Consider the following 27,663-nt stretch of genomic DNA (forward strand, 5'->3'; position numbering starts at 1 on the left):
AAGGCCCAACAGAGGATGTACTTCCTGCGGCAGCTGAGGAAACACAATCTGCCACAGGCAATGATGGTCCAATTCTATACTGCTATCATTGAGTCCATCCTCACCTTCTTCATCATGGTCTGGTTTGGCTCAGCCACCAAGCACGATATCCGGAGGCTGCAACGGATTGTTCGCACAGCTGAGAAGGTTGTTGGCTGCAACCTTCCCCCCCATTGACGAACTATGCACTGAGAGGGCCAGGAAGCGAGCAGGCAAGATCATCTCTGACCCCTCTCACCCTGGCCACAAACTCTTTGAAGTACTTCCCTCTGGAAGGCGACTCTGGACTGTCAAAGCAGCCACAGCCAGACATAAAAATAGCTTTTTTCCACGAGTGGTAGTTCTACTCAATAACCAAAGTCTGTAGTCTCGTTTTTGCTCTGGTTTATTTTCACCCACATGTTTAGACCGTAATGTTGTATCCTTATTGTTTTGATGTGTTTATACTTTATTCTTAATTGTTAACTGTATGTTTGTGTTGTCATTTGTGAGCGGAGCACTAAGGCACATTCCTTGTATATGCTCACTTGGCCAATAAGCTTATTCATTCATTCATTCATACAGCATGGACACAGGCTCTTCTGCCGAACTCGTCCATGGCGACCAAGATGCCCCATCTAAGCTAGTCCCATTTACCTATATTTGGCCAACATCCCTATCAACCTTTTCTATTCATGTTGATTTACAGGGAAATAATTGAGAGATTGGGATTGTTAGCATATACTTGATAGGCAGAATGGCCTTTTCTAATGTCATAAGTATATATGGAGAGAGTCAGTCAATTGTCCCGATCACGTTCAATGGTGTTTTTATTGCCACATGCAAACACACAGTGAAATTATTTTCTTGCACTCCAGTACAGAATTGCCATACCTAAGCACACCTTCGATTAGCAAAGTATAGTCTACTGATCCCACATGCACGAGGTGCCAGGTTTTGGCGTCACCTGCGTCTGACCCAGTGGTTGATTATTCTGCTCTCTCAGTTCAAGGGCTAATGAGCGAAGGGCAATAAATGCTGGTTAATTGAGTCTAGGGTACCATCATAACATCATACAGACCCTTCAGCCCAACTTGCCCATGCCGACCAACATGTCCCATCTACACTAGTCCCACCTGCCCGCGCTTGGCCATATCCTTCTAAGCCTATCCTATCCATGTACCTGTCTAATTGTTTCTTAAACATTGTGATAGCACCTTCCTCCTCTGGCAGCTCGTTTCATACACCCCCCACCCACCAACTTTTGTGTAAAAAACATTACCACTCAGGTTCCTTATTAAATCTTTCCTCCCTCACCTTAAAGCTATGTCCTCTGATTCTTGATTTCCCCTGCTCTGGGCAAGAGAATCCGTGCATTTACACGAACTATTCCTTTCATGATTTTGTACACTTCTATAAGATCACCCCTCATCCTCCTGTGCTCCAAGGAATAAAGTTCTAGCCTGCACAACCTGTCCCTATAGGTCAGGCCTTGAGTTCTGGCAACATCCTTGCAAATCTTCTCTGAACTCTTTCCGGCTTGATAACATCTTTCCGATAACATGGTGACCAAAACTGCTCTCTATATTTTAAATGTGGCCTAACCAACATCTTATATAACTGCAACAAGACCTCCCAACTTCTATACTCAGACATTCCTACTTCTATACTCAGGGGAATTCTTGGATCCCAGAGTACTTAAGGAGGTGGCTCTAGAAATAGTGGAAGCATTGGAGATCATTTTTCAATGTTCTATAGATTCAGGATCAGTTCCTGTGGATTGGAGAATAGCAAATGTTATCCCACTTTTTAAGAAAGGAGGGAGAGAGAAAACGGGTAATTATAGACCAGTTAGTCTGACATCAGTGGTGGGGAAAATGCTGGAGTCAATTATAAAAGACGAAATTGCTGAGCATTTGGATAGCAGTAACGGGATCGTTCCGAGTCAGCATGGATTTACGAAGGGGAAATCATGCTTGACAAATCTACTGGAATTTTTTGAGGATGTAACTAGGAAAATTGACAAGGGAGAGTCAGTGGATGTGGTGTACCTCGACTTTCAGAAAGCCTTCGACAAGGTCCCACATAGGAGATTAGTGGGCAAAATTAGGGCACATGGTATTGGGGGTAGGGTACTGACATGGATAGAAAATTGGTTAACAGACAGAAAGCAAAGAGTGGGGATAAATGGGTCCCTTTCGGAATGGCAGGCAGTGACCAGTGGGGTACCGCAAGGTTCGGTGCTGGGACCCCAGCTATTTACGATATACATTAATGACTTAGACGAAGGGATTAAAAGTACCATTAGCAAATTTGCAGATGATACTAAGTTGGGGGGTAGTGTGAATTGTGAGGAAGATGCAATAAGGCTGCAGGGTGACCTGGACAGGTTGTGTGAGTGGGCGGATACATGGCAGATGCAGTTTAATGTAGATAAGTGTGAGGTTATTCACTTTGGAAGTAAGAATAGAAAGGCAGATTATTATCTGAATGGTGTCAAGTTAGGAGGAGGGGGAGTTCAACGAGATCTGGGTGTCCTAGTGCATCAGTCAATGAAAGGAAGCATGCAGGTTCAGCAGGCAGTGAAGAAAGCCAATGGAATGTTGGCCTTCGTAACAAGAGGAGTTGAGTATAGGAGCAAAGAGGTCCTTCTACAGTTGTACCGGGCCCTGGTGAGACCGCACCTGGAGTACTGTGTGCAGTTTTGGTCTCCAAATTTGAGGAAGGATATTCTTGCTATGGAGGGCGTGCAGCGTAGGTTCACTAGATTAATTCCCGGAATGGCGGGACTGTCGTATGTTGAAAGGCTGGAGCGATTGGGCTTGTATACACTGGAATTTAGAAGGATGAGGGGGGATCTTATTGAAACATATAAGATAATTAGGGGATTGGACACATTAGAGGCAGATAACATGTTCCCAATGTTGGGGGAGTCCAGAACAAGGGGCCACAGTTTGAGAATAAGGGGTAGGCCATTTAGAACGGAGATGAGGAAGAACTTTTTCAGTCAGAGGGTGGTGAAGGTGTGGAATTCTCTGCCTCAGAAGGCAGTGGAGGCCAGTTCGTTGGATGCTTTCAAGAGAGAGCTGGATAGAGCTCTTAAGGATAGCGGAGTGAGGGGGTATGGGGAGAAGGCAGGAACGGGGTACTGATTGATAGTGATCAGCCATGATCGCATTGAATGGCGGTGCTGGCTCGAAGGGCTGAATGGCCTACTCCTGCACCTATTGTCTATTGTCTATAATGTGCCCATGGACTGAGATGATTGGATTCCAACAGCCATATAGCCATCTTCCTTTACATGACTCCAGCAAGTGGAACCTTTCTCCTCATGCCCATTGACATCAATCCTACCAGGTCTCCTTGATACCACACCAGGTCAGATGTGGCCTTGTCGTCAAGGGAGTCATTCTCGCCTCAGGTCTGGAATCCAGATCTTGGTCCACGTTTGGGCCAGGGGTGCAACGAGATCTGGAGCTGTGGTTCTGGCAGAATCCAAACTGAGCATCAATGAGACGGGTGTTGAGGAGGAAATGCCTCATGGTCGTCAACTCCATCCAACAATTTGCTGACCCTCTGCGGATGATGGGAGGTGAATGGCCCAGAATGGAATTGTTTCACTTTCTGTAGATTGGACTCAGCTGGCCAGTTTTCCACTCAGTTACTTGTTGTTATGCTGGAAGTAACTCTTCTGTCCAACTGGGATGCCTTCAGGGATCATTGTCAGTGGTTTTATTGACTGATTGCAGTAATCCATCTGCAATAGCATTGCTTTCAGTCTTTGGTTGAGGAGTGTCGAGCGCTGTAGAACCATCCAAGAGAGGACTCGGTGGCGGGCGGCCGAGGACGGGCCCGTGTGAGCGCCGGAGGTTGGACAGGCCCGCGGTGGGTGCCAGAGATCAGTCGAGGATGCGCAGCTGAGAGAACAAAATGGGACCCGGCATGAGGGGGCCGCCGAGAGAACAAAGAGGAACCTGACGTGGGGCCGCTGAGAGAACAAAGAGGGACCATTGGGACTACCTTGAACACTTTTTCCACACTCTATACTTTGTGATTGGTGTGCAAAACAAATAACTATGACATGCCACATGTGATGATAAAATATGAATCATTCATTCTCAAGGAGCTCATAATCTGAGCCCAAGTTTCCTACTTAGGAGATACTTGCGTTTTTATTTGGACCTACCTAGGGTCTCCAACCCGCAAGGCTACTCGTTTGGTTTGCTCTTGTTCGAGTGTTCGAGTCAGTGCTAGCAACCTTGGGTGAGTCAGCCGGAAGGTTGTCTGCTTATCCCACTCCTGAGCCTAAATGTAATCTGACGCTCCCTGTGACACATGGAGGAAGACCTGGTTCGAATTGTTTTCTTTCAGATGCCATGTTTAGTTTAGTTTATTGTTGTCACGTGTACTGAGAAAAGCTTTTTTGTTTCCAGTCAGCGGAAAGACTATAGATGTCTTCCAATCAAGCCATCCACAGTGTACAGATACAGGATAAAGGGAATAACGTTTAGTGCAAGATAACGACCAGTAAAGTCTGACTAAAGATAGTCCAAGGGTCTTCAATGAGGTAGATGGTAGGTCAGGACCATTCTCTAGTGATGTCTTATTTAAGTTTGGGAAATTGCACCTTGTGAACATGGTTCTGGAGTTACTCCTCTTGACACTTCAAATGCGTGGGTTAGTGATAATCAGTCATTAGCAATTCCATCTCCAGACAGCCTGAAGTGAATAAGTTGTTACTGACGTTCCCCTTGTTTCTTAATTCTCTCCTTCCAGGAAGCGGTTCAGAACTAGATGGTGGTGACGAAGATAAAGAAATTGCATCCAAAGCCGTGGCATTCGTTGTCAGGAGTTCCCGGAAAGGCGTGGTCCCACTTTGTGCTGATGTTGCCAATCTGCTGAAAATCAAGTGGAGGTGAGTAGCGGCAGGAGAGTGGATTAAGCGGATAATTCGCAGTTGAACCAAATGTCTTATAAACCTTGTAATTGCTCCCATCTCTACTACTTCCTCTGGCAGCTCGTTCCACTAACCAACGTGGTATATCTGAATGTATGGTATATCTGTATGTATGGAATATAAATAATACAGCATGGAAACAGGCCCTTTGGCCCAACTTGCCCATGCTGACCAAGATGTCCCATCCACACTAGTCCCACCTGCCCGCATCTGGCCCATATCCCTCTAAACCTTTCCTAACCATGTACCTGCCCAAATGTCTTTTAAATGTTGTTAAAGTACCTGCCTCAACTACCTATTCTGGTAGCTCTTTCCATATACCCACCACCCTATGTGTGAAAAAGTTGCCTCTCAGATTCCTATTAAATCTTTCCCCTCTCACCTTAACCCTATGTCCTCTGGTTCTTGACTTGTCTACCCTGGGCAAAAGACTGCATTTACCCTATCCATTCCCCTCTTGATCTTGTACTCATCTATAAGTTCACCCCTCGTCCTCCTGCATTCCAAGGAATAAAGTCCTTCACTAATCCTACCTGTCTGCATTTAGCCCATATCCTTCTAAACCTTTCCTATCCAAACCTGTCCAAACATCTTTTAAATGTTGTTATGGTACCTACCTGATCTGTTTGGATAGCATGCCAAGCAAAGCTTTTCACTGTACCTCAGTAGGGCAGCACAGTGACGCAACAGTGGAGTTGGTGCCTTACAGCGCCAGAGACCCAGGTTCGATCCTGACAACGGGTGCTGTCTGTACGGAGTATGTACATTCTCCCTGTGATCTGAATGGGTTTTCTCCGGGTGCTCCGGTTTCCTCCCACACTCCAAAGATGTGCAGATTTGTACGTTAATTGGCTTCGGTAAAATTGTAAATTGTCTCTAGAGTGTAGGATAGTTCTAGAGAACGGGGTGAACCCTGGTTGGTGGGCCTAAGGGCCTGTTTCTGCACTGTACCTCTAAACTAAACTAAACTACACAGTACATGTGATAATAAACCTAAACCTCTGTGTGAAAATAGTTGCCCTCAGGTCCCTTTTTAAATCTTTCCCCTCTCACCGTAAACCTATGTTCCTTCAGGGAAAACTGTGACCATCTACCTCATGATTTTATAAACCTCCATAAGGTCACCCCTCAAACTCCTTTATCCCAGGGAAATTAGTCCCCAGGCAAAAATGCATCCCAATGAGAACGAGTTGGGGGTTGGGTGGGCGATCAACCAACGATGACTAACCCCAAGAAATTTAGCTCAGTATTAAGTTGAATGAGAAAGTCTTGATGTGAAACGTTAAAAAGTCAGCCTTAAAAAGTGGGAGAAATATTGAATCCACCAAAAAGAAATTGAAGGGAAAATGAAGAAGAAATATAGAAATTCACAGTAAGAGGTTCTCCATAAGTACATAGAGGTTTGAGTCATGAAGCTTGGAAACAGGTCCTTTGCCCCAACTCGTCCATGCTGACCAAGATGCCCCAACTAAGCTAGTTCCATTTTCCCGGTGTTTAGCCCGTATCCCTTGAAACTTTGCCTATCCATTTCTCTGTCCAAATGTATTTTAAGTGCTGTTATATCCCCATGCCTCAACGACCTCCTCTGGCAGCTCGTTCCATATACCCATCACCCTCTGAGTGAAGAGATTGCCCCGTAGATTCCCGTTAAATCTTTCCCCCCTCACCTTAAATCTAGGTCCTCTGGTTCTTGATTTCCCCACATGAAAAGGAAGAGAAAATCATTATCTTCACCAATACCTTGTATGTCCCACTGTGCTTGTGTTCACCTCACTGATGAAGCTGTTGAATTATCCTGTCCTCATTCACCTCCCTCATGGTTAGAAACAGTGCAGTGCTGGACTCCTATTGTTAATGTTTAACTCCCAGTAGCTGACTAATGTTTTTTTGTTGGCAAAGATTCATAAAGGTTTTTCGCATTTTTTGGAGAAGCATATTTAGTTTATAGTTTTAGTTTTAGAGATACAGCGCGGAAACAGGCCCACGTTGCCCACCGACCACCCCTAACACTAGCACTATCCTACACACGGGGGGGACAAGTGACAATTTTTACCAAAGCCACCTACAAACCTCCTACAAACTTGTACGTCTTTGGGATGTGGGAGAAACCGGAGCACCCATGGAAAACTCACTCGGTCATGGTGAGAACGTACAAACTCCCTATGGAGAGGGCGATGTTTCGGGTCGAGACCCTTCTTTATTCACCCATTCCTTCTCTCCAGAGATGCTGCCTGTCCCGCTGAATTACTCCAGCCTTTTGTGTCTATCCTCGGTTTAAACCAGCATCCGCAGTTCCTTCTTACATATTTCACCAGAGACCTGGAGATGATTAGGATTCCAACTTCTATTGTGATCCATGTAACTTTACTTTCCTTTTCAGTAAAGTAAATCTCTTGGAGTTAGTTAGCGCAGCTCAGTGGAGCAGCGGTAGAGTGGGTGCCTCACATTGCCAGAGTCCCGGGTTCAATCATTATGAAGAAGGGTCTCGACCCGAAACATCACCCATTCCTTCTCTCCAGAGATGCTGCCTGTCCCACTGAGTTACTCCAGCTTTTTGTGTCTAACTGGTGAAGTATCATGGGCTTCACTGATTGTTGGACAAGGAGTCCGTACAAAAATGAATGCAGCCCAGTCCATCGCACGGACCAGACTTCCTACCATTGACTCCCTACCATTGACTCCATCTACTCTTCACTTTGTCTCAGAAAAGCAGCCAACGTATTAAAAGACTTGTTATTTCTATTTCTCCCTGCTACCGTCTGGCAGAAGGTATAGAAGCTTTAAATGGTGCACCACCAGATTCAGGATCAGCTTTCCCCCCTCTGTAATCAGGCTTCTGAATGGTCCTTCCATAAGCTAGAGTACTGTCCGATTCATTTTGGACATTGGACTTTGTCTATGGGACTGCTGCGCACCATTGACTCCATCTACACTTCACGCGACCTTGGAAAAGCAACCAACATAATCAAAAACTTGTCCAACCCCCGCCATTCCTTCTTCTCCTCGCTCTGGCTGGGCAGATGATTCAAAAGTGCGCACCACCAGACTCAGGAACAGCTTCGTCCCCTCTGTTATCTGGCTTCTGAACGGTCCTTCCATAAGCTAGGGTACTGACCGATTCACCTCTACCACACTGCAGACATTGGACTTTGTCTCTGGAATGCACTGCAATGCTGAGAACTATATTCTGCACTCTGTATCTTTCTCTTTGCTCTACCTATTGTACTTGAGTTTGACTTGATTGCATTTGTATATGATATATCTAATCTGTTTGGATAGCATGAAAAAGAAAGCTTTTCACAGTGCCTCAGTACACGTTACAACAATAAACCTAAGCCTAAATGACGTTTATTCAATCGCAGAAAGAATAGCCGCTCAACAAGAACCAGAAGAGTATCGTTGATTTAACTTGCTGGTGGCGTGATCCATTAAAAGCTTCTTAATGAGCACTGCATGTTCCTGATGTATTGTTCCCATCTCCAGCGAGGTTAGATTTAGCAGAGTACAAAGAATCTATAATAATAGTTATGCTGGCAGCTTGGGGATTGATATCTCGCGGAGAGATCAGTTCAGATAGAAAAGTCTTCCCGCTCAGTGGAATGTCAGCTCTGCAGGTTGCAGGCTCCTACTTTTCCTCTTGGAATAATATATCAACTGTCCTGCCCATCAGTCAGTCTGAAGAGGGGTTCCGACACGAAACGTCGCCTGTCCATTCTCTCCACAGATGCCGCCTGACCAGCTGAGTCCCTCCACCTCTTTGTATTTTGCTCAAAATTCCAGCATCTGCAGTTCCTTGTTCAATGGTTCAATGGTTCTGTTATTATCATGTGTTGCAAGGTACAGTTAAGTTCTCTTTTTACATACAATTCAGTAAGATTATTGCCATACGTAACTTCAATCCCTGGTTAAGTACATAGTGCATAGAAACAGCCCTCTGAGTTCATATGCAAGAGTTGCTAGGCTTTGATGCCATTGCGGGATGTTGCCATTATTGGAAGAGTTTTCATTATGGGAGACATTTGACATTGGATTGACACCGTGGGTGGCTTGAGACACAAGAGGTTGCAGATGCTGCAAACTATAAAAAAGAGTAAAAAACAAATCAATACAATACAATACAATACAATATATCTTTATGGTCATTGTACAGGGGTACAACGAGATTGGGAATGCACCTCCCATATGATGCAATAATTTAATTAGCTAGTCAGTATTAATTTAAACAACAACAACCCAACGAAACAAATTGTAACAGTTTTAAGACAGAATAAAGTGCAAGTAGATCTGTGCCGGATCACTGTGCGATGTGACCATCCGGCTCAGCAGGACCGGTTCATAGCAGCTATGGCCCTGGGGATGAAGCTGTTCCTGAGTCTGGAGGTGCGGGCGTAGAAGGCTTTGTATCGTCTGCCCGATGGAAGGAGTTCGAACAGACTGTTGCAGGGGTGTGAAGAGTCTTTGTGGATGCTGGTGGCTTTTCTGAGGAGAAACTCAGCGAATCAGGCAGCATCTGTGGAGGGAATGGACAGGTGCCATTTTAGGTCAGGTTCCTTCTTCAGACTCTTGAATCAGTGTTTGTGGTGGTGTCCCATATTCTTACGATAGTCTCCAGTAAAACCTATTTAGCCAATATCATATTGAGCAGAGTCTGTCTTTTTTTATGGTCCCTGGTTATTGCCTCCCCCGAGAATGGAAACAAATGACCATAACCTAAAAAACTATTTCACATCACAATCAGCCTCTCTTTTCCCGCAAGAGCCCCTGAAATAATAATTATCAAGTTTTAGAAGGAGCAGATCTCATCAATACTGAGACACAGGCCTCTGTTAAATAAATTGATGCTGCAAACTTCCTAATTTCCCAAAGTCTATCCACCATCTACAGAGAGAGCTCACCAGCAAAGTTCAATAGATCAATGATACTTTATAGTTACCTGTGCCTAAGTGTAGTGAAATTATTTTTTTGCATGTATTTCAGTGACAATCCTGCTATGCATTAAGCACAATCATACTAAGTACAAGAGTGTAAGACAGTAGACCACACTGAGTCTGTATAAAACATTTGCCATGTTTTAGGCACAATCTTGTACCCTTCAAGCACCCTTTAGTTTAGGTTAGTTTATAGTTAGTGCAGAAACAGGCCCTTAAAAGAGGAGTTGAGTATTGAAGCAAAGAGGTCCTTCTGCAGTTGTACAGGGCCCTGGTGAGACCACACCCCTGGAGTACTGTGTGCAGTTTTGGTCTCCAAATTTGAGGAAGAACATTCTTGCTATTGAGGGAGTGCAGCGTAAGTTCACGAGGTTAATTCCCGGGATGGAGGGACTGTCATATGTTGAAAGAATGGAGCGACTGGGCTTGTATACACTGGAATTTAGAAGGATGAGAGGGGATCATTAAAACATACAAGATTATTAAGGGATTGAACAAGCTAGAGGCAGGAAACATGTTCCCAGTGTTGGGGGAGTCCAGAGCCAGGGACCCCAGTTTAAGAATAAAGGGTAGGCCATTTAGAACAGAGGAGGAAAAACGTTTTCACCCAGAGAGTTGTGAACCTGTGGAATTCTCTGCCACAGAAGGCAGTGGAGGCAGATTTTCTGGATGCTTTCAAGAGAGAGTTAAATAAAGCTCTGAAAGATAGCGGAGTCAAGAAATATGGGGAGAAGGCAGGAACGGGGTACTGATTGTGGATGATCAGCCAAGATCACAATGAATGGCGGTGCTGGCTCGAGGGGCTAAATGGTCTACTCCTGCACCTATTGTCTATTGCCATGTTTTAGGCACAATCTTGCACATTAACACTATCCTCCACACTAGGGACAATTTACAGTTATACCAAGCCAATTAACCTACAAACCTGTGCATATTTGCAGTGTGGGACGAAGCCGAAGATCTCAGAGAAAAGCCACGCAGGTCATGGGGAGAAAGTACCAACTCCGTACAGACAGCACCCGTAGTAAGGATCGAACCCGGGTCTCCGGCGCTACAAGTGCTGTAAGGCAGCAACTCTACCGTTGCGCCACCGTGCCGTCCATTTTTTTTTTTTAATGTTGGGAGTTTTAACTTGGAGGACTTCAATGTCCTCCACCGCTGCTCCGCTGCCCTGCGATGCTGCAGGCCATGTCCGATCCACGCACTCATCCACTTGCAGCCATTCCCGATCTAGGAGAGTCCCAGGCTGCTCAGGGCCTCCAGCGGCCCACTCTGCCGGCTCAACCACTCCGACCCCTGCTCTACACCAGCCTGTGTGCTCTCCGTCCCTCTCCTCTGACTGGGTACCTCCCGCAGCCGACCCAGAGCATCTCCCCAATGGAATACACTCCACTTACAAAACATCGGCGAGGCCACTTTTAAAATATTATGTATAAAACATTGGTAAGCCCACATTTAGAGTATTGTGTTCAGTTTTGGTCACCCTGTCAGGAAAGATGTTGTTAAGCTGGAAAGCTGGTGCAGAAAAGATTTACGAGGATTTTGCCAGGACTCAAGGGCCTGAGATATAGGGAGAGGTTGAGTAGGCTAGAACTTTATTCCTTTGTTGCGCAGGAGGATTGGGGGGGGTTCTTGTGTAATGAACGAGCTGCTGGAGGAGGTAGTTGAGGCAGGTATTATCGCAACATTTAAGAAACATTAGACAGGTTATTGGATAGGACAGGTTTAGAGGGATATGAGCCAAATGCAGGCAGGTGGGACTGGTGTAGATGGGGCATGTTGGTCAGCATGGGCAAGTTGTGCCTGAGGGCCTGTTTCCATGGCTGTCTGACTCTATGATTCTAAGTCCCTTGAGTCCTGGCGACATCCCACGTAAATCTTCTCTGCACCCTTTCCAGCTTAACAACATCTTTCCCATGACAGGGTCTTGCGGTCTTGAGCAGAGCGGTTGCCAGACCGAGCAGTTTGGCATCCCGATAGAATACTTTATATGGTGCATATGTGGAAATCTAGCGAGAGTCATTGGAGATGTACCAAATTACCCTAATATTCTGAAGAAGTTTTATTGGCTGCAGAGTTGAAGAGGTGTAGCCGCAATGAGCTCAACTCTATGATGTAAATACTGTGTAATGCATGAAATTTCCGTTGCTTTTGCTGGTTCGTTCTGTTTGTTTTTCACTAAACGGGATGATAATCATACGTTTGTAGTTGGCTTCGTCCGAGCATGAATTGGGAGAATGTACACACTGGAGTGGCTCCCCTAATGTTTTCACTCTGCTTTCTGATGTGGAGACATGTTTGTGTTACATCTCTTCACGTGTTGATGGTCTCGTCAGCAGAGGCCGCTTGCAGTAGCATGATTAACGGACTCAGTTTATTGGCAGACTTGCACGTGTTTTGAGCCCTGACATCTGTTGGAGATCACAGAAACCTTTCAGTGCTGAAGGAAATAGACCATTTGTCTCAAGGAACATACAGCTGGAGGACAGACACAAAAAGCTGGAGTAACTCAGCTGGACAGGCAGCATCTCCGAAGAGAAGGAATGGGTGACGTTTCGGGTCGAGACCCTACTCCAGCTTTTTGTGTCTGTCTTCGGTTTAAACCGGCATCTGCAGTTCCTTCCTACACATACAGCTGGAGGAACTCGGCAGCCTCACAGCATCAGAGACCCAGGTTCGATCCTGACCTCGGCTGCTGTCTGTGCAGAGTTTTTACGTTCTCCCTGTGACCGCGTGGGTTTTCTCTGGGTGCTCTGGTTTCCTCCCACATTCCAAAGACCTGCAGGTTTGTAGGTTAATTGGCTTCTGTAAAATGTCGCTAGTGTGTTGGATGCGAAAGTGGGATAACGTAGAACTAGTGTGCACGAATTATGTAATTGGCATGGACCAGTGTAACTCAGTGGGCCGAAGGGCTTGTTTTGTTTTTAAAGAATGTAGACAGAAGGGGACGGAGGGAAGTGGAATGGAGAAATGTGTAAGCATACAACACTGCGTGAGCTTTAATTATTTCTACCGAGGGAGGCTTGTTTTTCAGCCTTTTATGAGAGAAAGTTTGAATGACATTTGTGGTTATTCATTTCATTGAAGTGGAATTATGGAGCAATGATCTTTAAAAAAGTAAGAGGTGCGTGAGTAGTCATTTGACCTTCATATCAAAAGCATAAGCTCCCCACAACTGCACAGCAATTCCCTGAAACGATATTGTCCTCATCGGTTGGAAGAACAGATTGAGTGTGTTGTTGTCTCCATGGAAACCAGCACTGCTGTTCTTAGGCAACCAGAGTTTCAACTAGCAGTGCGTATAATTTTAAAGTAGTTGATTTAACGTGGAGGTGATTATCCATGGATCTTTTACATTAGTGATGCTCATCCCTCTCCTCTGTCAATGCATTCAACTGGAAAAGACCACTAGACCCATTAAACCAGAGCAATGTGGGAGGTATTACACACGACTCCCAGACCCTTTCAAGTCATTCTCTTGGGAATGTAGAAATAAGGAACTGCAGTTGCTGGTTCACCAAGGAAAGACACAAAGTGCTGCAGTAACTCAGCGGGTCAGGCAGCATCTCTGGAGAACATGGGTACGTGACATTTCGGGTTGAGACCCTTCTTCAGACTGATTGCGAGGGAGGGAGAAAGCTGGAAGTGAGGAGGGGCAGGACAAAGCCTGGCGAGTGAGTGATAGGTGGATGCAAGTGGGTGTGGTTTTTGAGAGGCAGATGGTTGGACAAAGGCCAAAGATGAAAGGACAAAAGCTGTGAGACATAAGGATGGAAGAGTTGTGAATTGTGAAGCCAGAGGATGGAATGTGGGTGGAAGGGGAGGGGGAGGGGAGAGATAGATGCGAATTCCATTGGGGCACAGGGAAGAATGGGGGAATAAAAGGGGATGGGGGGAAGAAGGGGTGGGGGTTATTTAGTTAGTTACCTAAAATTGAAAAATTCAACGTTCATACTGCTGAGTTGTAAGCTACCCAAGTGGAATATGAGGTGCTGTTCCTCCAGTTTGCGTGTGTCGGCACTCTGGCATTGCAGGACAGAAAGGTCGGTGTGGGAATGGGAAGGGGACTTGAAATGGTTAGCAACTTGGAGATCCGGTGGGCCTTGGCAGACTGAGCTGCATGTGTTCGGTGAAACGGTCACCGACTCCACGCTTGGTCTCGCCGATGGTTAGTGTCACTCAGTAGCTCACTCCTTGTGCCACAAAGGAATTCTTTCAAAGCCAGGGATATGGGTTTAGAATAAGAAAGTAGCGTTTAGGTAGAAGCTCAGCCTTATTAATGACAAGCAAGCTGCTTCCAATTGTAGAGATGTATCACTGCAGATACACAAAAGGACACACAGTGCTGGAGTAACTCAGCAGGTCAGGTAGCATCTCTGGAGAACATGGATGGGTGACGTTTTGAGTCTGAAGAAGGTGTCCCGACCTGAAATGTCAACTATCCGTGTTCTCCAGTGAACCTGGCCTGCAGAGAGTTTGACAGCACTGTACCTGTCTGTACTCGCTGGAGTTTAGTAGGATGAGGGGGGACCTCATTGAAACTTACCAAATAAAAATAGTGAAAGGCCTGGATAGAGGAGATGTGGAGAGGATGTTTCCACTAGTGGGAGAGTCTAGGACCAGAGGGCAGAGACTCAGAATAAAAGGATGTACCTTTAGAAAGGAGATGAGGATGAATTTCTTTAGTCAGATGGCGGTGAATCTGTGGAATTCATTGCCACAGATGGTGGTGGAGTCCAAGCTATTGCGTATTTTGAATATTGACAGAGATTGACAGATTCTTGATTAGTAGGATGTCAAGGATTATAGGGAGTAGGCAGGAGAATGGGGTTGAGGAGGAAAGATAGATCAGCCACAGTTCAATGGCAGAATAGACTCTTTAGACATACAGTGTGGAAACAGGCCCTTCTGCCCGCCGAATCTGTGCTGACCAGCGATCACCCCATACACTAACACTATCCGACACACTAGGGACAATTTACAATTTTACCAAAGTCAATGAACCTTTAAATCTGTACATCTTGGACATGTGGGAGGAAACCGGAGCACCCGGAGAAAACCCACGTGGTCACGGGGAGAATGTACAAACTCCACACAGACAGCGCCCTTAGTCAGGATCATACCAGAGTCGCTGAGGCACTGCAAGGCAGTAGCTCATCCGCTGCGCCACGTTGCCGCCTTAGATGACTCGATTCTAGGAATCTGATGGGCCGAATGGCCTAATTTTTGCTCCTACGACTTATTATGAACTTGTACGTTACTCCAGCACTTTATGCCCTTTCAAGCTTCTTCTAGCTTTTGTCTCTGGCTTTCTTGTGTGCTTGCAGAGTCTCGCGGAGCCAACTCAACCCACTGATCGGCCTGAGTGTGGTCTATCGCGGCCAGGGGCGGATACAGGCCCTCTGGGGCCATTGTTGTTACACATTTGATTTATGTGGTGCCCTCACTGTACAATGTCAGCCCTGACTAGATCAAAACAAGTCGGGCTGTTTTCTGGAAGAGAGCCCGGATTTAATACTGCCAGTAATATGATAGGGTGGAGTGGAGAAGGAAAAGGAAGATTAATTTCTGCCCGATGACGTTCACAGTGTCTGGCTACTGGGTTGTTGTCTTAAATGTTTCAGAAAAGTACAGAGTCAGGAAATTAGAGTGGACATGGGGTGGGTGGGGTGGGGAGGGGAGCATTCAGCCCTTTAGGTGTTTGCTGCCCTTCAATATCACAGCCGATTTCTGACCTAATCCATATGCACAGCTTCCACCCAGTTTTCTGAATGTCCTTGGCTAGCAGAGCTAAAGGAAACCATCTACAGGCTCCCATATACATAGAAACATAGAAAATAGGTGCAGGAGTAGGCCATTCAGCCCTTCGAGCCTGCACCGCCATTCAATATGATCATGGCTGATCATCCAGCTCAGTAACTTGTACCTGCCTTCTCTCCGTATCCCCTGATCCCTTTAGCCACAAGGGCCACATCTAACTCCCTCTTAAATATAGCCAATGAACTGGCCTCAACTACCTTCTGTGGCAGAGAATTCCACAGACTCACCACTCTCTGTGTGAAGAAATGTTTTCTCATCTCGGTCCTAAAAGACTTCCCCCTTATCCTTAAGGTGTGACCCCTGGTTCTGGACTTCCCCAACATCGGGAACAATCTTCCCGCATCTAGCCTCTCCAACCCCTTAAGAACACCTTATATTTGTGTGCGCAGTCACACACACACACACACACACACACACACACACACACACACACACACACACACACACACACACATAAATATATACTGGCATGCATACATACGTGTGCATGTATATATACTGGCATGCAAATACATATTCTGAACACACATATATTCACACACACACACACACACACATGCACATACATGTGCATCCATATATATTGGTGCATACACTCACATGTCTGAACACATATATACTGGGGTGCACACATGCAAGCATTGGTGTAAGCATAGATACCTGCACACATTCTCACATATGCACTGACAGACATACACAGATGCTCACATGAACTGACAAACACACATTCAAACATGCACATGCAGGCACAGATATTAGAATGCATAGATGGGAAATCATCATCCCCATCCCATGCCCGAAATAACTCACTGAGTCTGAAGAAAGGTCTCGACCAGAGGGTTACCTGTCCATGTTCTCCAGAGATGCGGTCTGGTCCTGCGTTATTCCAGGACTCTGTGCCTGTCACTAGGGGTATTAATTGTTTCAGTGGCGCCTGGGGCACTTTCTGCCTCGCACAGCCTTCTGGGTAAGCACCGTCGCCATTGCAGGCTTGTTTCTGATGTAACTTGATCAGTGCGGGAGTCAGGGGTTATGGGGCGAAGGCAGGAGAATGAGGTTGAGAGGCAAAGATAGATCAGCCATGATTGAATGGCAGAGTAGACTTGATGGGCCGAATGGGTTAATTCTGCTCCGAGAACTTATGGATTTATCGTACAGTGTTGTGGAAATTATAAACCACCTTGATTGCACTGGGGACTGAGGACGGAATTCTTTACGTAAGTGCGAGTTGACATAATTCGCCTATTGTGTAAGTCTTGGAGGGTCTGTACTTATCCAATTCCTTGGAGGGCAACAATGGAATCTGCCTGAACCACACGGGCAGGCGGTGGATTCCAGAATGCAACCAGACTGTTGCAATTGTATCTGCCTCCATCACCTTCTCTGCAACTCATTCCAGGTGCTTCTGGGACGCTAGAACGAACTGTTGAGCCTTCCCGAGGTGTCGTGGGCCTAACTTAACCAAACACCAGTAAAGGGAGGTGCCCACTTGATAACACCAATGATGTACTGGCATCTGCAGGCTTGGGTTTTGTTGTCCCATAATTTAACTGTGTAAAGATTCTCATGTGGCAATGGGATTGGGTTTCTTGGTTAAACATTTATCTTGGTGTATTTGTCAGCATGTGTATAGGTAGTTTAGATACTACTTCGGCATTGGGCTTGGTTTTTTTGGTTGAGCGCTTTTCCTGGTGTTACAGAACAAGTACTTTGTGTTTTGACAGTAATTCAGATCATTGCAAAATACCTTCTTCGCTTCCCTACCCACGTATGGCACCATTTTGAGGGAGTTATGGACATGCATGCCCTGGCCTCTCCTGAGGCATCAACGATCCTAAGGTCCCAGCTGTTTACTCTATCCATCTTACCAGAATTTGATCTCCCAAAGTGCATTACCTCACACTTACTTGGATTACTCCACCCAACTTTCCAGCTGATCCCAGTCCCACTGTGTCCTTAGACAACTTTCCTTGCTGTCTGCGAATCAACCGATTTTCATGTTTTTTTCAAATTAACTAATCAGACCCCCGACATTCTTGTGCAAAGGATTTTATAAAGATAGATATATATATATATATATATATATATATATATATCGTGAGCAACATAGGTCCCTGCACCAACTGCTCCATATGGTGCTCCACTTGTTACAGACTTCCAGTCTCAAAAACATTCATCTATAACTATGCAGAAACAAAGAACTACAGATGTTGGTTTATACCGAAGATAGCCCCAAAGGAGTGCTGGAGTAACTCAACGGGTCAAGACAGCATCCCTGGAGAAAAATGATGGATGACGTTTTGGGTCAGGACACTTCTTCAACCTGTTCAACCTTCCATCTCTTGGCGATCCTGATTTGTTTCGGCCGTTTCCTACCTGTAGTCCTCCCCCCCCACCCCCCCTCTACTTTCAGTCTGAAGAAGGGTTCCGATGTGAAACATCATCCATACCTTCTCTCCAGAGATGCTATCTGACCCGCTGAGTTACTCCAGCATTTTTTGTCTATCTCCACCTATCACCTTCCAGGCTTTATCCTACCCCCACCTCTTTTCCAGATTCCTCCCCTCCCCTCCACCCTTCCCTTCCCCCCCAACTACAATCAGTCTGAAGAAGGGTCCCGACTCAAAACATCATCTGTCCATGTTCTCCAGAGATGCTGCCTGACCCGCTGAGTTACTCCAGCACTTTGTGCATTTGTTTTTGTGGAACGGAAAAGTCTGATCGCATGAAGCGAATCACTTAATCGGTGATTCTCCTTTCCAGGTTAGAACGGACCATAAAGGCTCAGCAGCTGGAGATTCATCGCTTGCTCAGCAGCTCAGGGGCACACTGCAACCTTATTGCAACCAGCACTCAGACGGACTTCACTGGCCCTGGCCGCTCACACCCCTGCTCAGACGGTCAGCCCGACACACAGGTAGGATGCTTCCTCCAACACCCTGCGACTGAGGGCTGGCTCCAGTACCCCTGCCACTCAATCAGTGCGTGAGGTCAAAATACAAAGGTCGGTTGAGTTGAAGGTGGGGTGAGGGGCAGCATGGCGGTGCAGCAGTAGAGTTGCTGCCTCACAGCGCTAGAGACCCGGGTTTGATTCTGACCTCAGGTGCTGTCTGCACCGAGTTTGTACGTTCTCCCTGTGACCGCATGGGTTTTCTCTGGGTGCTCCGGTTTCCGCCCACAGTCCAAAGATGTACAGGTTTGTAGGTTAATTGGCTTTGGTTACAAATTGTAAATTGTCGCAAGTGTGTGGGATAGTGCTAGTGGTGATCACTGGTCAGCGCGGACTCAGTGGGCTGAACGGGCAGTTTCCACACTGTATCTCTAAGGCCTAACGTCAGAGTCAATATCCGTTAATTCTGTAACATTATATACATTGTATATAAAATTATGAGATAGGGTAGACAGTCAGAACCTTTTTTCCAAGGTGCAAAAATCAAATATGTGAGGGCATAACTTTAAGGTGAGCGAAGCAAAGTTTGAAGGAGATGTGAGGGGCAGGCTTTTTAAACACAGGGTGGTGAGTGCCTGGAATGGAGGGATATGGATTAGATAAGAATATTAGCCACCTATAAATTATATATATAATTTATATTTTATTTATATTTATTTGTTATTATTATATATAAATATTATTTCATATTATATTATTCTTGTATATTTTTTGATATTAGATTATATAAATTATATATATATATATTATATCTAATTATATTTATAATACATGATTATAAATTATATAAATTAAGTTATAAATTTAAATTAAATTATATATACAATTTATATTATATATATAATTTACATTACATATATCATCTATGTTATACATATAACATAATTATATATTTAATGTATTTTATATTTATATTATGTTTTTATTATATTATATATATATACAAATATATATAAAATACAATTTACGTTATATGTATAACATAGATTATATATATAATGCAAATGATTTTATATATGTGTGTGCGTGCGCGTGTGTGTGTATAATATAAATATAAAATTAGATTAGATAACAAGTAGATAAGAGATGGTCTTGGCATCATGTTCAGCACAGACCATGTGGGCCGAAAGGCTTATTCCTGTACTGCATTGTCCTATGTTCTATGTTCCTGATTTTCCCGCTGTATTCAACTTGTCGGTTTTGAGCATCCACAGGTTGTGGATGTACTTTACTGGCCCATTGGGCAGTTTGTGAATCAAAGGCAGGCTCTTTCTTCCAGAAAGGTTCTCTCTTTCTCCCTGAGGGATGTTGCTGAACTGGTTTGCTGTTTATGACTGTTCGATAGCTCACAATCATAGAGAGATAAAGCGCAGAAACAGGCCATTCGGCCCACTGCGTCTATACCGACCCTCAGCCACCCATTTAGTTGAGTTTAACGATAGAGCATGGAAACTGGACCTTCGGCCCACCAGGTCCACGCCGACCATCGATCCTGTATCCGATTTTCGCATCCTATACCCCAGGGGCAATGTACAGAGGTCAATTAACTACAAACCCGCACATCTTTGGTATGTGGGAGGAAACCGGAGCACTCGGAGGAAACCACCATGGTCACAGGAAGGGCGTCCAAACTCCACACAGACAGCATCCATAGTCAGGATCTCTGTCGCTGTGAGGCAGTGGCTCTACCGCTGCGTCACTGTGCCACCCAGTGTCAGTTCCTTCCATAATCAGGATCATGTCGGCGAGAAGGGAGATCCCGATGGAATACCATTCCATTGGCAAGACCGTTGAGGGCAGCCTTACGTCAGTTAGAAGATCAAGACTGAGCTGCACCACTTGGATCGTCTGACCAAAGTGACACGCGGTTGCAGAAGATCAACAAAAGCCTGCAGATGCTGCACATCCGAAATAAATACAGGAAATGTTGGGAACGCTCAGCTTCTATGGAGATTGAAACAGAGTGAAAGTTTCAGGTCGAAGATCAAGTTCTGATGGACCTCTGACCCACACCTGTTTCTCTACCCACAGAAGCTGCCTGACCCATTGAGTGTTTCTGACATTTTTGTTTTCATTACAATTGCAGAAAGGCTTCTAGATTTTCATTTCCTTCTCCATCTTTCTTAGAATAATAGAAGTTGTATCCTGATAAATATATGTGCCCCTGAGGCTATGGCCTGTGTTTCTTGTTCCATTTCCTTCACCGCCCACCATGCAGGTAGTCCTGCAGATCTCAATAATTTAAGGCAGGCGGAATTGTATTTCCTGCTTTATTGTAGCAGCGCATGGAAGGTGTCTTGCAGGAAGAATGCACAGCAAATGCAGTGGGGCTCAATGCATTGGGGTGCAAACATGCAGAACGATGGAACGGAGCATTTCGTTCGTACCCAGTACTCTAACTTGTTCCTGATCTAAACTGTGCTTTGCCCTTGTTGATAACTCTTAGTCAAAGTCGGGAATGATTTGGAACACGCAGGGTGAAAATGGTACTTCATTATTTAGTTTAGTTTGGTTTAGAGATACAGCATCCACTTCGACCATAGATCCCCCATACATTAGTTCTATGTCTGCACGCAAGGGGCAATTTACAATTAACCTACAAACCCGCTCGTATTTGGGATGTGGGAGGAAACCAGAGCACCCGGAGAAGACCCTTTGGCTGAGGTCTGGCTTCTGTGATGGTGGGAGTGAGTGGATGGTCACGTGTTCAATTTTTCATTCAAAAGCCAACATGCCTTCAGTGGTGCATAGCTCCCTCAGGACCGAACAGGAGACATTCTCCGACTAGGGGACTTTAGAGATACTGTGCGGAAACAGGCTCTTCGGCCCACTAAGTCCATGCCAACCAGTAATCACCCCATACACTTACACTATCCAACATGCCAGCGACGATTTTACAACTTACTGAAGCCAATTAACTTACAAAACAAAACATCTTTGGAGTGTGGGAGAAAACCCACGCGGTCACAGGGAGAAGGTACAGCCAACACCTGTAGTCAGGATTGAACCTGAGTCTCTGGCGCTGTAAGGCAGCCACTCTACCGCTGCGCCACTGTGCCAAGCTTCACTTGAATTCACAGTCTTTAAACCGTGGTCAGTTTCACCCCCCCCCCCCCCCCCCCCAAGCTAGGGTTAGCACCTCCATGTTAATTCCTTCTGCTGCTATGGTTTGGCTAATACCGGCTGATCCCCAGCCAAGGCTTCTGCCTGGGGCTTTATATTAATAACAAATAAAACATGCTTCACAGGGCACAATTAGCTCTTTAACTGGCGATGGCAGTGCGGATTACGCAGGTGAAAGATTCCAACCAAACTGGCTATCCCTGATGAGGTGCCAACTATTTTTTTCTTAATACAAGGACCAGTTGTTTTGTTTTTAAAATTCAGCCTCACCCATCTCATTACCAAATAACACGCTGAGTGGAATGCATGGTTAGAGAACCTCAATTCAACAGCGTGGCGTTACACAGCTTGTGGAGTCAGCCATTTGTCACTCTGACTGTACCACCTAGACTTGATAGAGGTAACAGGAACAGCTGCTTCCACTTTGTTACAGAGTCATAGAGTCATACAGCTCGGAAACAGGCCCTTCAGCCCAACTTACCTGCGCTGACCAAGGTGCCCCATCGGACATCCTTTGACATGCAGCACAAGGTTCTTGAGAGGCATCCTTTGATGTACGGATAACCTAGAGCACAAGGTTCTTGAACGACATCCTTACTAAAATTAAATACAAAGAAAGGTTTGAATGTCATGTAGTTATATTAGATATTGGTGTTTTTGAGAATGTATTATGATTTGTGATAAGAAATTAGAGTGTACCCACGATTTCAAGGATCAAAACCTGTATAAAAGCTGATAATTGAGAGTGGAATTTCAGAGTGGTACGGTAACTGGTACTGTGCTGCTCTCCTTGAGCACAAGCAAATAAAGTCCGTCTGGAAAACAGTCTGTCTGGAAGTTGTTGATCGGCGACGCCACAAACTTGCTAGTAGGAATTTGTAGAGCCACTGCCTCACGGCGCCAGAGACCCGGGTTTGATCCTGGCCTCAGCCGCTGTCCGTGTGGAGTTTGCACGTTCCCCCTGTGACCGCATGGGTTTCCTCCAGGGGCTCTGGTTTCCTCCCACATCCCAGAGACGTGCGGGTTTGTAGGTTAAATGGCCTCTGTCAATTGCCACTGGTGTGTAGGGAGTGGGTGCAGAAGTGGAATAACTTAGAACTAGTGTGAACGTGTGATCGATGGTCGGCGTGAGCTCGGTGGGCCAAAGAGTCTGTTTCCATGCCGTGTCTTTTTGTCATCAAACTCGATTTTGAGAATCCGATGACATCTAAGAATAAGGATTAGTAGGTAGACAGGAAAAAGTCACAATATTCTATATTGTTCGTGTTTTTCCTTTTCCTTCTCTCTCTCTCTCTCTCTCTCTCTCTCTCTCTCTCTCTCTCTCTCTCTCTCTCTCTCTCTCTCCCTCTCTCCCCCTCTCCCTCTCTCCCTCTCTCCCTCCCTCCCTCTCTCTCTCTCCCACTTTTTCCCTCCTCTCTCCCATCTCCCTCCCTCTCTCTATCTTTCAATATCTTCCTCTCTCCCTCCCCCTCTCCCTCTATCTTTCTCTCTCTCTCTCTCTCTCCCTCCCTGACTCTCTCAATCTGTCTCTCCCTTTCTGCCCTCTACTCTCCCTTTTCCCATCTACCTTTTATCTCTCCCTCTCTCATTCTCTATCTCACCTGCTCCCTCTCCCTCTCTCTGTGCCCCCCCTCTCTCTCGCCCTCTCTTTCTCCCTCTCTCCCTCTCTCTATGCAGACAATAGAACTCTCAGAGTGTAAAGAAGAACAGCAGTTTGCGTTCCTGGAATCTCCCAGGATGCTGCACCAAGCAGGGCAGGACGTGTTGGCGAGACCGGTCTCTGCATCGCGGAGCATAGAGTCACCACAGGAACCAATCCCGAGCCACAAGACGACCATATCCCGAGAGGTCCAAGTGGAATGTCCGAAGATGCTCATGCAGAAGAGGTGTGAGGAGCAACTAATGGAAAGTGGGTACCAGAGGCATAGCTTTGATGCAAGCTATTGTTTCCTATTAAAAAAATATATTATTGAGGAAGATTCAATTCAATGATTCAATGATACTTTATTGTCACATGTACCCATGTGCATTGTCACGGGTTACCATGTCCTTGATGGCCCTCTTCGCTCTCCAACGGCCCTCCTCGCTCGACGCTCTCCGACGGACTTCCTCGCTCTCGCCGGTTGCTCGCGGGTCCCTCCTCGCTCTCACGGCCCAGATCCCGTCGACGTCCGCGGTGGGCGAGCCGGGCCTACATGAGGGCTTGGCCCTGCTCACCGGGAACACTCCCGGCCATGCTGCCCACCAGGGATTAAATGGTGGGAATGCCTCTGGATTCCTTGGGGCTGACCAGGTTTCTGTCCCATTCCAGCACTGCTGTTAAACTCCAGGCTGACGGAAGATTTGGGTAACGCGTGGCGGCAGATTGAACTTCTACGCGATCGTCTGAGGAGGAGGAGTGAGGTAAACAGCGCAACACCAGATCATTGTGCTGCTCCTGTGCTTGCCAACGTCACCTATTCCTTCTCTCCAGAGATGCTGCCTGTCCCGCTGAGTTATTCCAGCATTTTGTGTCTGCCAACGCTTCATTAAACCTATATTTTCCAGCTCTCACAGGCTACGTAAATGGAAGTTATTCAGTAAAGGTATCGAAATAAATTAAATTAAGTCAGGGATTTGAAGCTGGCGAGATTAGCCAAGATCTAATTGCTAGGTTAGTCATAGAGACATACAACATGGAAACAGGCCCTTCAACCCAACTTGCCCACGCCGACCACCATGCCCCATCCACACTAGTCCCACCTGCCTGCGTTTGACCCTTATCCCTCTAAACCTATCCTATCTATATACCTGTCTAAATGTTTCTTAAACGTTCCGATAGTATCTGCCTCAACTACCTCCTCCGGCAGCGCATTCCATACACCTATCACCATTTGTGTAAAAATAATTACCCCCTCGGGTTCCTATTAAATCTTTCCTCCCTCACCTTAAACCTATGTCCTCTGGTTCTCGATTTCCCTACTCTGGGCAAGAGACTCTGTGTGTCTACCCAATCTATTCCTCGTGATTTTATACGCTTCAGTATAGTTTTAGACTTTAGAGACGCAGTGCAGAAACAGGCCCTTTGGCCCATTGAATGCGTAGCAACCAGCGATCAATACACTAGCACTATCCTGCACACTAGGGACAATTTACAATTTGCAAAAGCCAATTAACCTACAACCTTTGGAATGTGGGAGGAAACCGGAGCACCCGGAGGAAATCCACGTGGTCACAGGGAGAATGTACAAACTCAGTATAGACAGCACCCATAGGCAGGATCGAACCCGGGTCTCCGGTGCTGTAAGGCAGCAACTCTATCGGAACCTGGCAGAGGTGCTGATAATGAAGAAAAATATCCGAGGTTATTTAGGAATGTTCTGGGAACCTAATTGAAATATTAAGGATTAAGATTGAGGATCATAAGGACATTAAAAATATTCAGATTCTAAATTAAAAGTCTCAAGATGGCTACATTGCCTTTGAACGTGATATATATATCCATGACTGTAATCTCTGGGGGATGATCTGTAAACACTGTTTGTAATCTAATCCCTGCACTTTCTCTTGATGGAACTGGCAGAGGGTGCTGGTCTACCAAGCCGGGATTGGTAAAGAGAAAATTGTATAGAGTTCTCCTTGCCTGAATGTCTGGTGTCTGTGAGTGTTTCCATGTGTGTGTGTGTCTCCATTTGTGTGTGTGTCTGTGTGTGCATCTGTGTGTATGTATGTCTGTGTCTGTGTATGTCTCATCTATGTAGATATATGTCTGTATGTCTCTGTCTATGTATATGTGTGTCTGTGTGTGTGCGTCTGTGTGTCGCCGTCTGTGTGTGCATCTGTGTGCACTTGTGTGTGTGTGTGTCTACGTGTGTGTCTCTCCATCTATGTGTATGTGTGTGTGTCTGTCTATGTGTGCCTGTCCGTGTTTGTCCCCATCTGTGTGTGTGTGCGCCTGTGTGTGTGTGGGTGTGTGTTTGTCTTTGCGTGCTCAATGTGCTAACACCCCTGAAGTAAATACAGATAGTTTGATCAGCAGGCAGGAGACCAGAGGCCATTTATAAAAGTCCTGCTGGAGAACACAGTGTCCTTCTGCGATATTTCATTCTGCAATATGCTCTGTAAATGCACCCTCTCCTCTATCCCTAAAAAACTCTCTCCTCACTTCACTGCCTTGAGGCATAAATAAGGGCGGTCACGGTGGCACAGCGGTAGAGTTGCTACCTTACAGCGAATGCAGTGCCGGACACCCGGGTTCGATCCCGACTATGGGTGCTGTCTGTATGGAGTTTGTACGTTCTCCCCGTGACCTGCGTGGGTTTTCTCCGAGATCTTCGTGTTAAATTGACGCTGTCTTTGAATTTTCAGAAACACCAACCGAAGGAGATTCTGTCCACGGGGAAGACACATCATGAAAGGGGACATCGGCAGGAACCTACGTCGTGTGTCACAGACCCATTTCCCACTGCTTGCCGATGTGGCACTCAGGCCCTTTGTCAGGAGACGGGGCTGGAGGGTTGCGAGGAAAACCAATGCTTCAGAGTGAAGGCAAATGAAGCCGAGCCAAGCAGGGCGAGGAACCTCTCAATGGACTGTACAGTTCCAGTTATGGAAGGCCAGTCACAACCCAGGTCCCACTGCAATGTACCAAAGCCGAGAAGGTAGGTGCAGGGAGGAATGGCCATTGGTTCCTTCCGTCTCCTTCTCAGGTGGTCCCTTGGGTTTCAAGGTTGAACTACCAGCTCTTTGGTGGCTGATGTGGAGGCCAGACTTGGACCCAAGTTCACTGGCACAGACGGAGCAGGAGGTAGGGGGTGGGACTGGTGGGTGATGGTTTGGGAGATATTGCAGTTCTTCTATGGTTTACGCTGGGCTTCAGTGTGCCCCTAATGAGAAGACCTGACCATCTCAGTGTGCTCGGCCCGTGCACCCCTTGTCTGTATTAAGCAGTCATGGACCAAGGATGCCCATGAGTCAGCGGACACGTCAGACTTTTCCACGGAGTCCTTGAAACCATCCTTGAACAATCACAGAACAGGAACAGGCCCTTCAGCCCACTATGCCCGTGCCAGGTTAAACTAACCTACGTGGTGCAACCTGAGTAGTGCAAAGTCCTTAGTGGTTCGGTGCGGTTGTGATTAGCTTGTGCTAGGTGGTTCAAAAACCTGAGAGTTGATGGGTAGAAGCTGTTCTCAAACCTGGAGGTGATCCTTCTCAGGCTCTTGTATCTTCTTCCCGATGTGGTAGCAGTGAGCAGAGAGTTGGCCGGGGTGTCATTGGTCTTTGATGATATTAATTTAGTTTATTGTCAAGTGTAACGAGGTACAGTGAAAAGCTATTTTCACTGTAATTAGTGCTATCCAGTCAGCAAAGACTATACATGATTATAATCAACCGTCCACAGTGCACAGATACAGGATAAAGGGAATAATGTTTAGTGCAAGATAATGTTTAGTGTAAGGTAAAGTTCAGTAAAGTCCAAATAAAGATAGTCTGAGTGAGGTAGGTGGTAGCTCCGGACTGCTCTCTGATTGGTGATACTGACCATATTGGCTGCCTTCTTGAGCCAGTGATTCATGTAGAACCCTATGGTGGTGGGAAGGTCAGTACGTGTGATGGACCAGGCAATAAACAGCGCTTTTTGCAGCCTCCTTCATTCCTGAGTCTTCAAACTTCAACACCGGGCCGTGATGCAACCAGTCAGTCTGCTCTCCACCATACACCTGTAGAGGTTCGATACAGTATTTGGTGACGCACAGAATGTCCTCAAACTTCAGAGGAAGTAAAGGCGTTGGTGAGCTTAGAAGAAAAAGTGACACAAAGTGCTGGAGTAACTCAGCGGGTGAGGCAACATCACTAAAGAACATGGATAGGTGACGTTGGTGAGT

General features: G+C 46.0%; 2 protein-coding genes across 2 annotated transcripts in view; one reads left to right on the forward strand and one right to left on the reverse strand.

Annotated features, from left to right (window-relative positions):
* Positions 1 to 27,663, forward strand: part of LOC144607385 (uncharacterized) — a 62,810-nt gene that overhangs the window by 18,693 nt on the left and 16,454 nt on the right. The window contains exons 2-6 of the mRNA XM_078424198.1: positions 4,795 to 4,933; positions 18,487 to 18,640; positions 23,474 to 23,705; positions 24,108 to 24,199; positions 26,144 to 26,436. Of these exons, the coding sequence (XP_078280324.1) occupies positions 4,795 to 4,933; positions 18,487 to 18,640; positions 23,474 to 23,705; positions 24,108 to 24,199; positions 26,144 to 26,436 (910 nt within the window). The remainder of the gene's footprint in view (positions 1 to 4,794; positions 4,934 to 18,486; positions 18,641 to 23,473; positions 23,706 to 24,107; positions 24,200 to 26,143; positions 26,437 to 27,663) is intronic.
* LOC144607370 (WD repeat-containing protein 48) overlaps positions 9,337 to 27,663 on the reverse strand; it is a 112,765-nt gene continuing 94,438 nt past the window's right edge. The window contains exon 20 of the transcript XR_013549096.1: positions 9,337 to 9,485. The gene's annotated coding sequence lies outside the window, so the exon portion shown is untranslated. The remainder of the gene's footprint in view (positions 9,486 to 27,663) is intronic.

This window comes from Rhinoraja longicauda, chromosome 2, assembly GCF_053455715.1.
Source record: "Rhinoraja longicauda isolate Sanriku21f chromosome 2, sRhiLon1.1, whole genome shotgun sequence".
NCBI classification, from domain to species: Eukaryota; Metazoa; Chordata; class Chondrichthyes; order Rajiformes; family Arhynchobatidae; genus Rhinoraja; species Rhinoraja longicauda.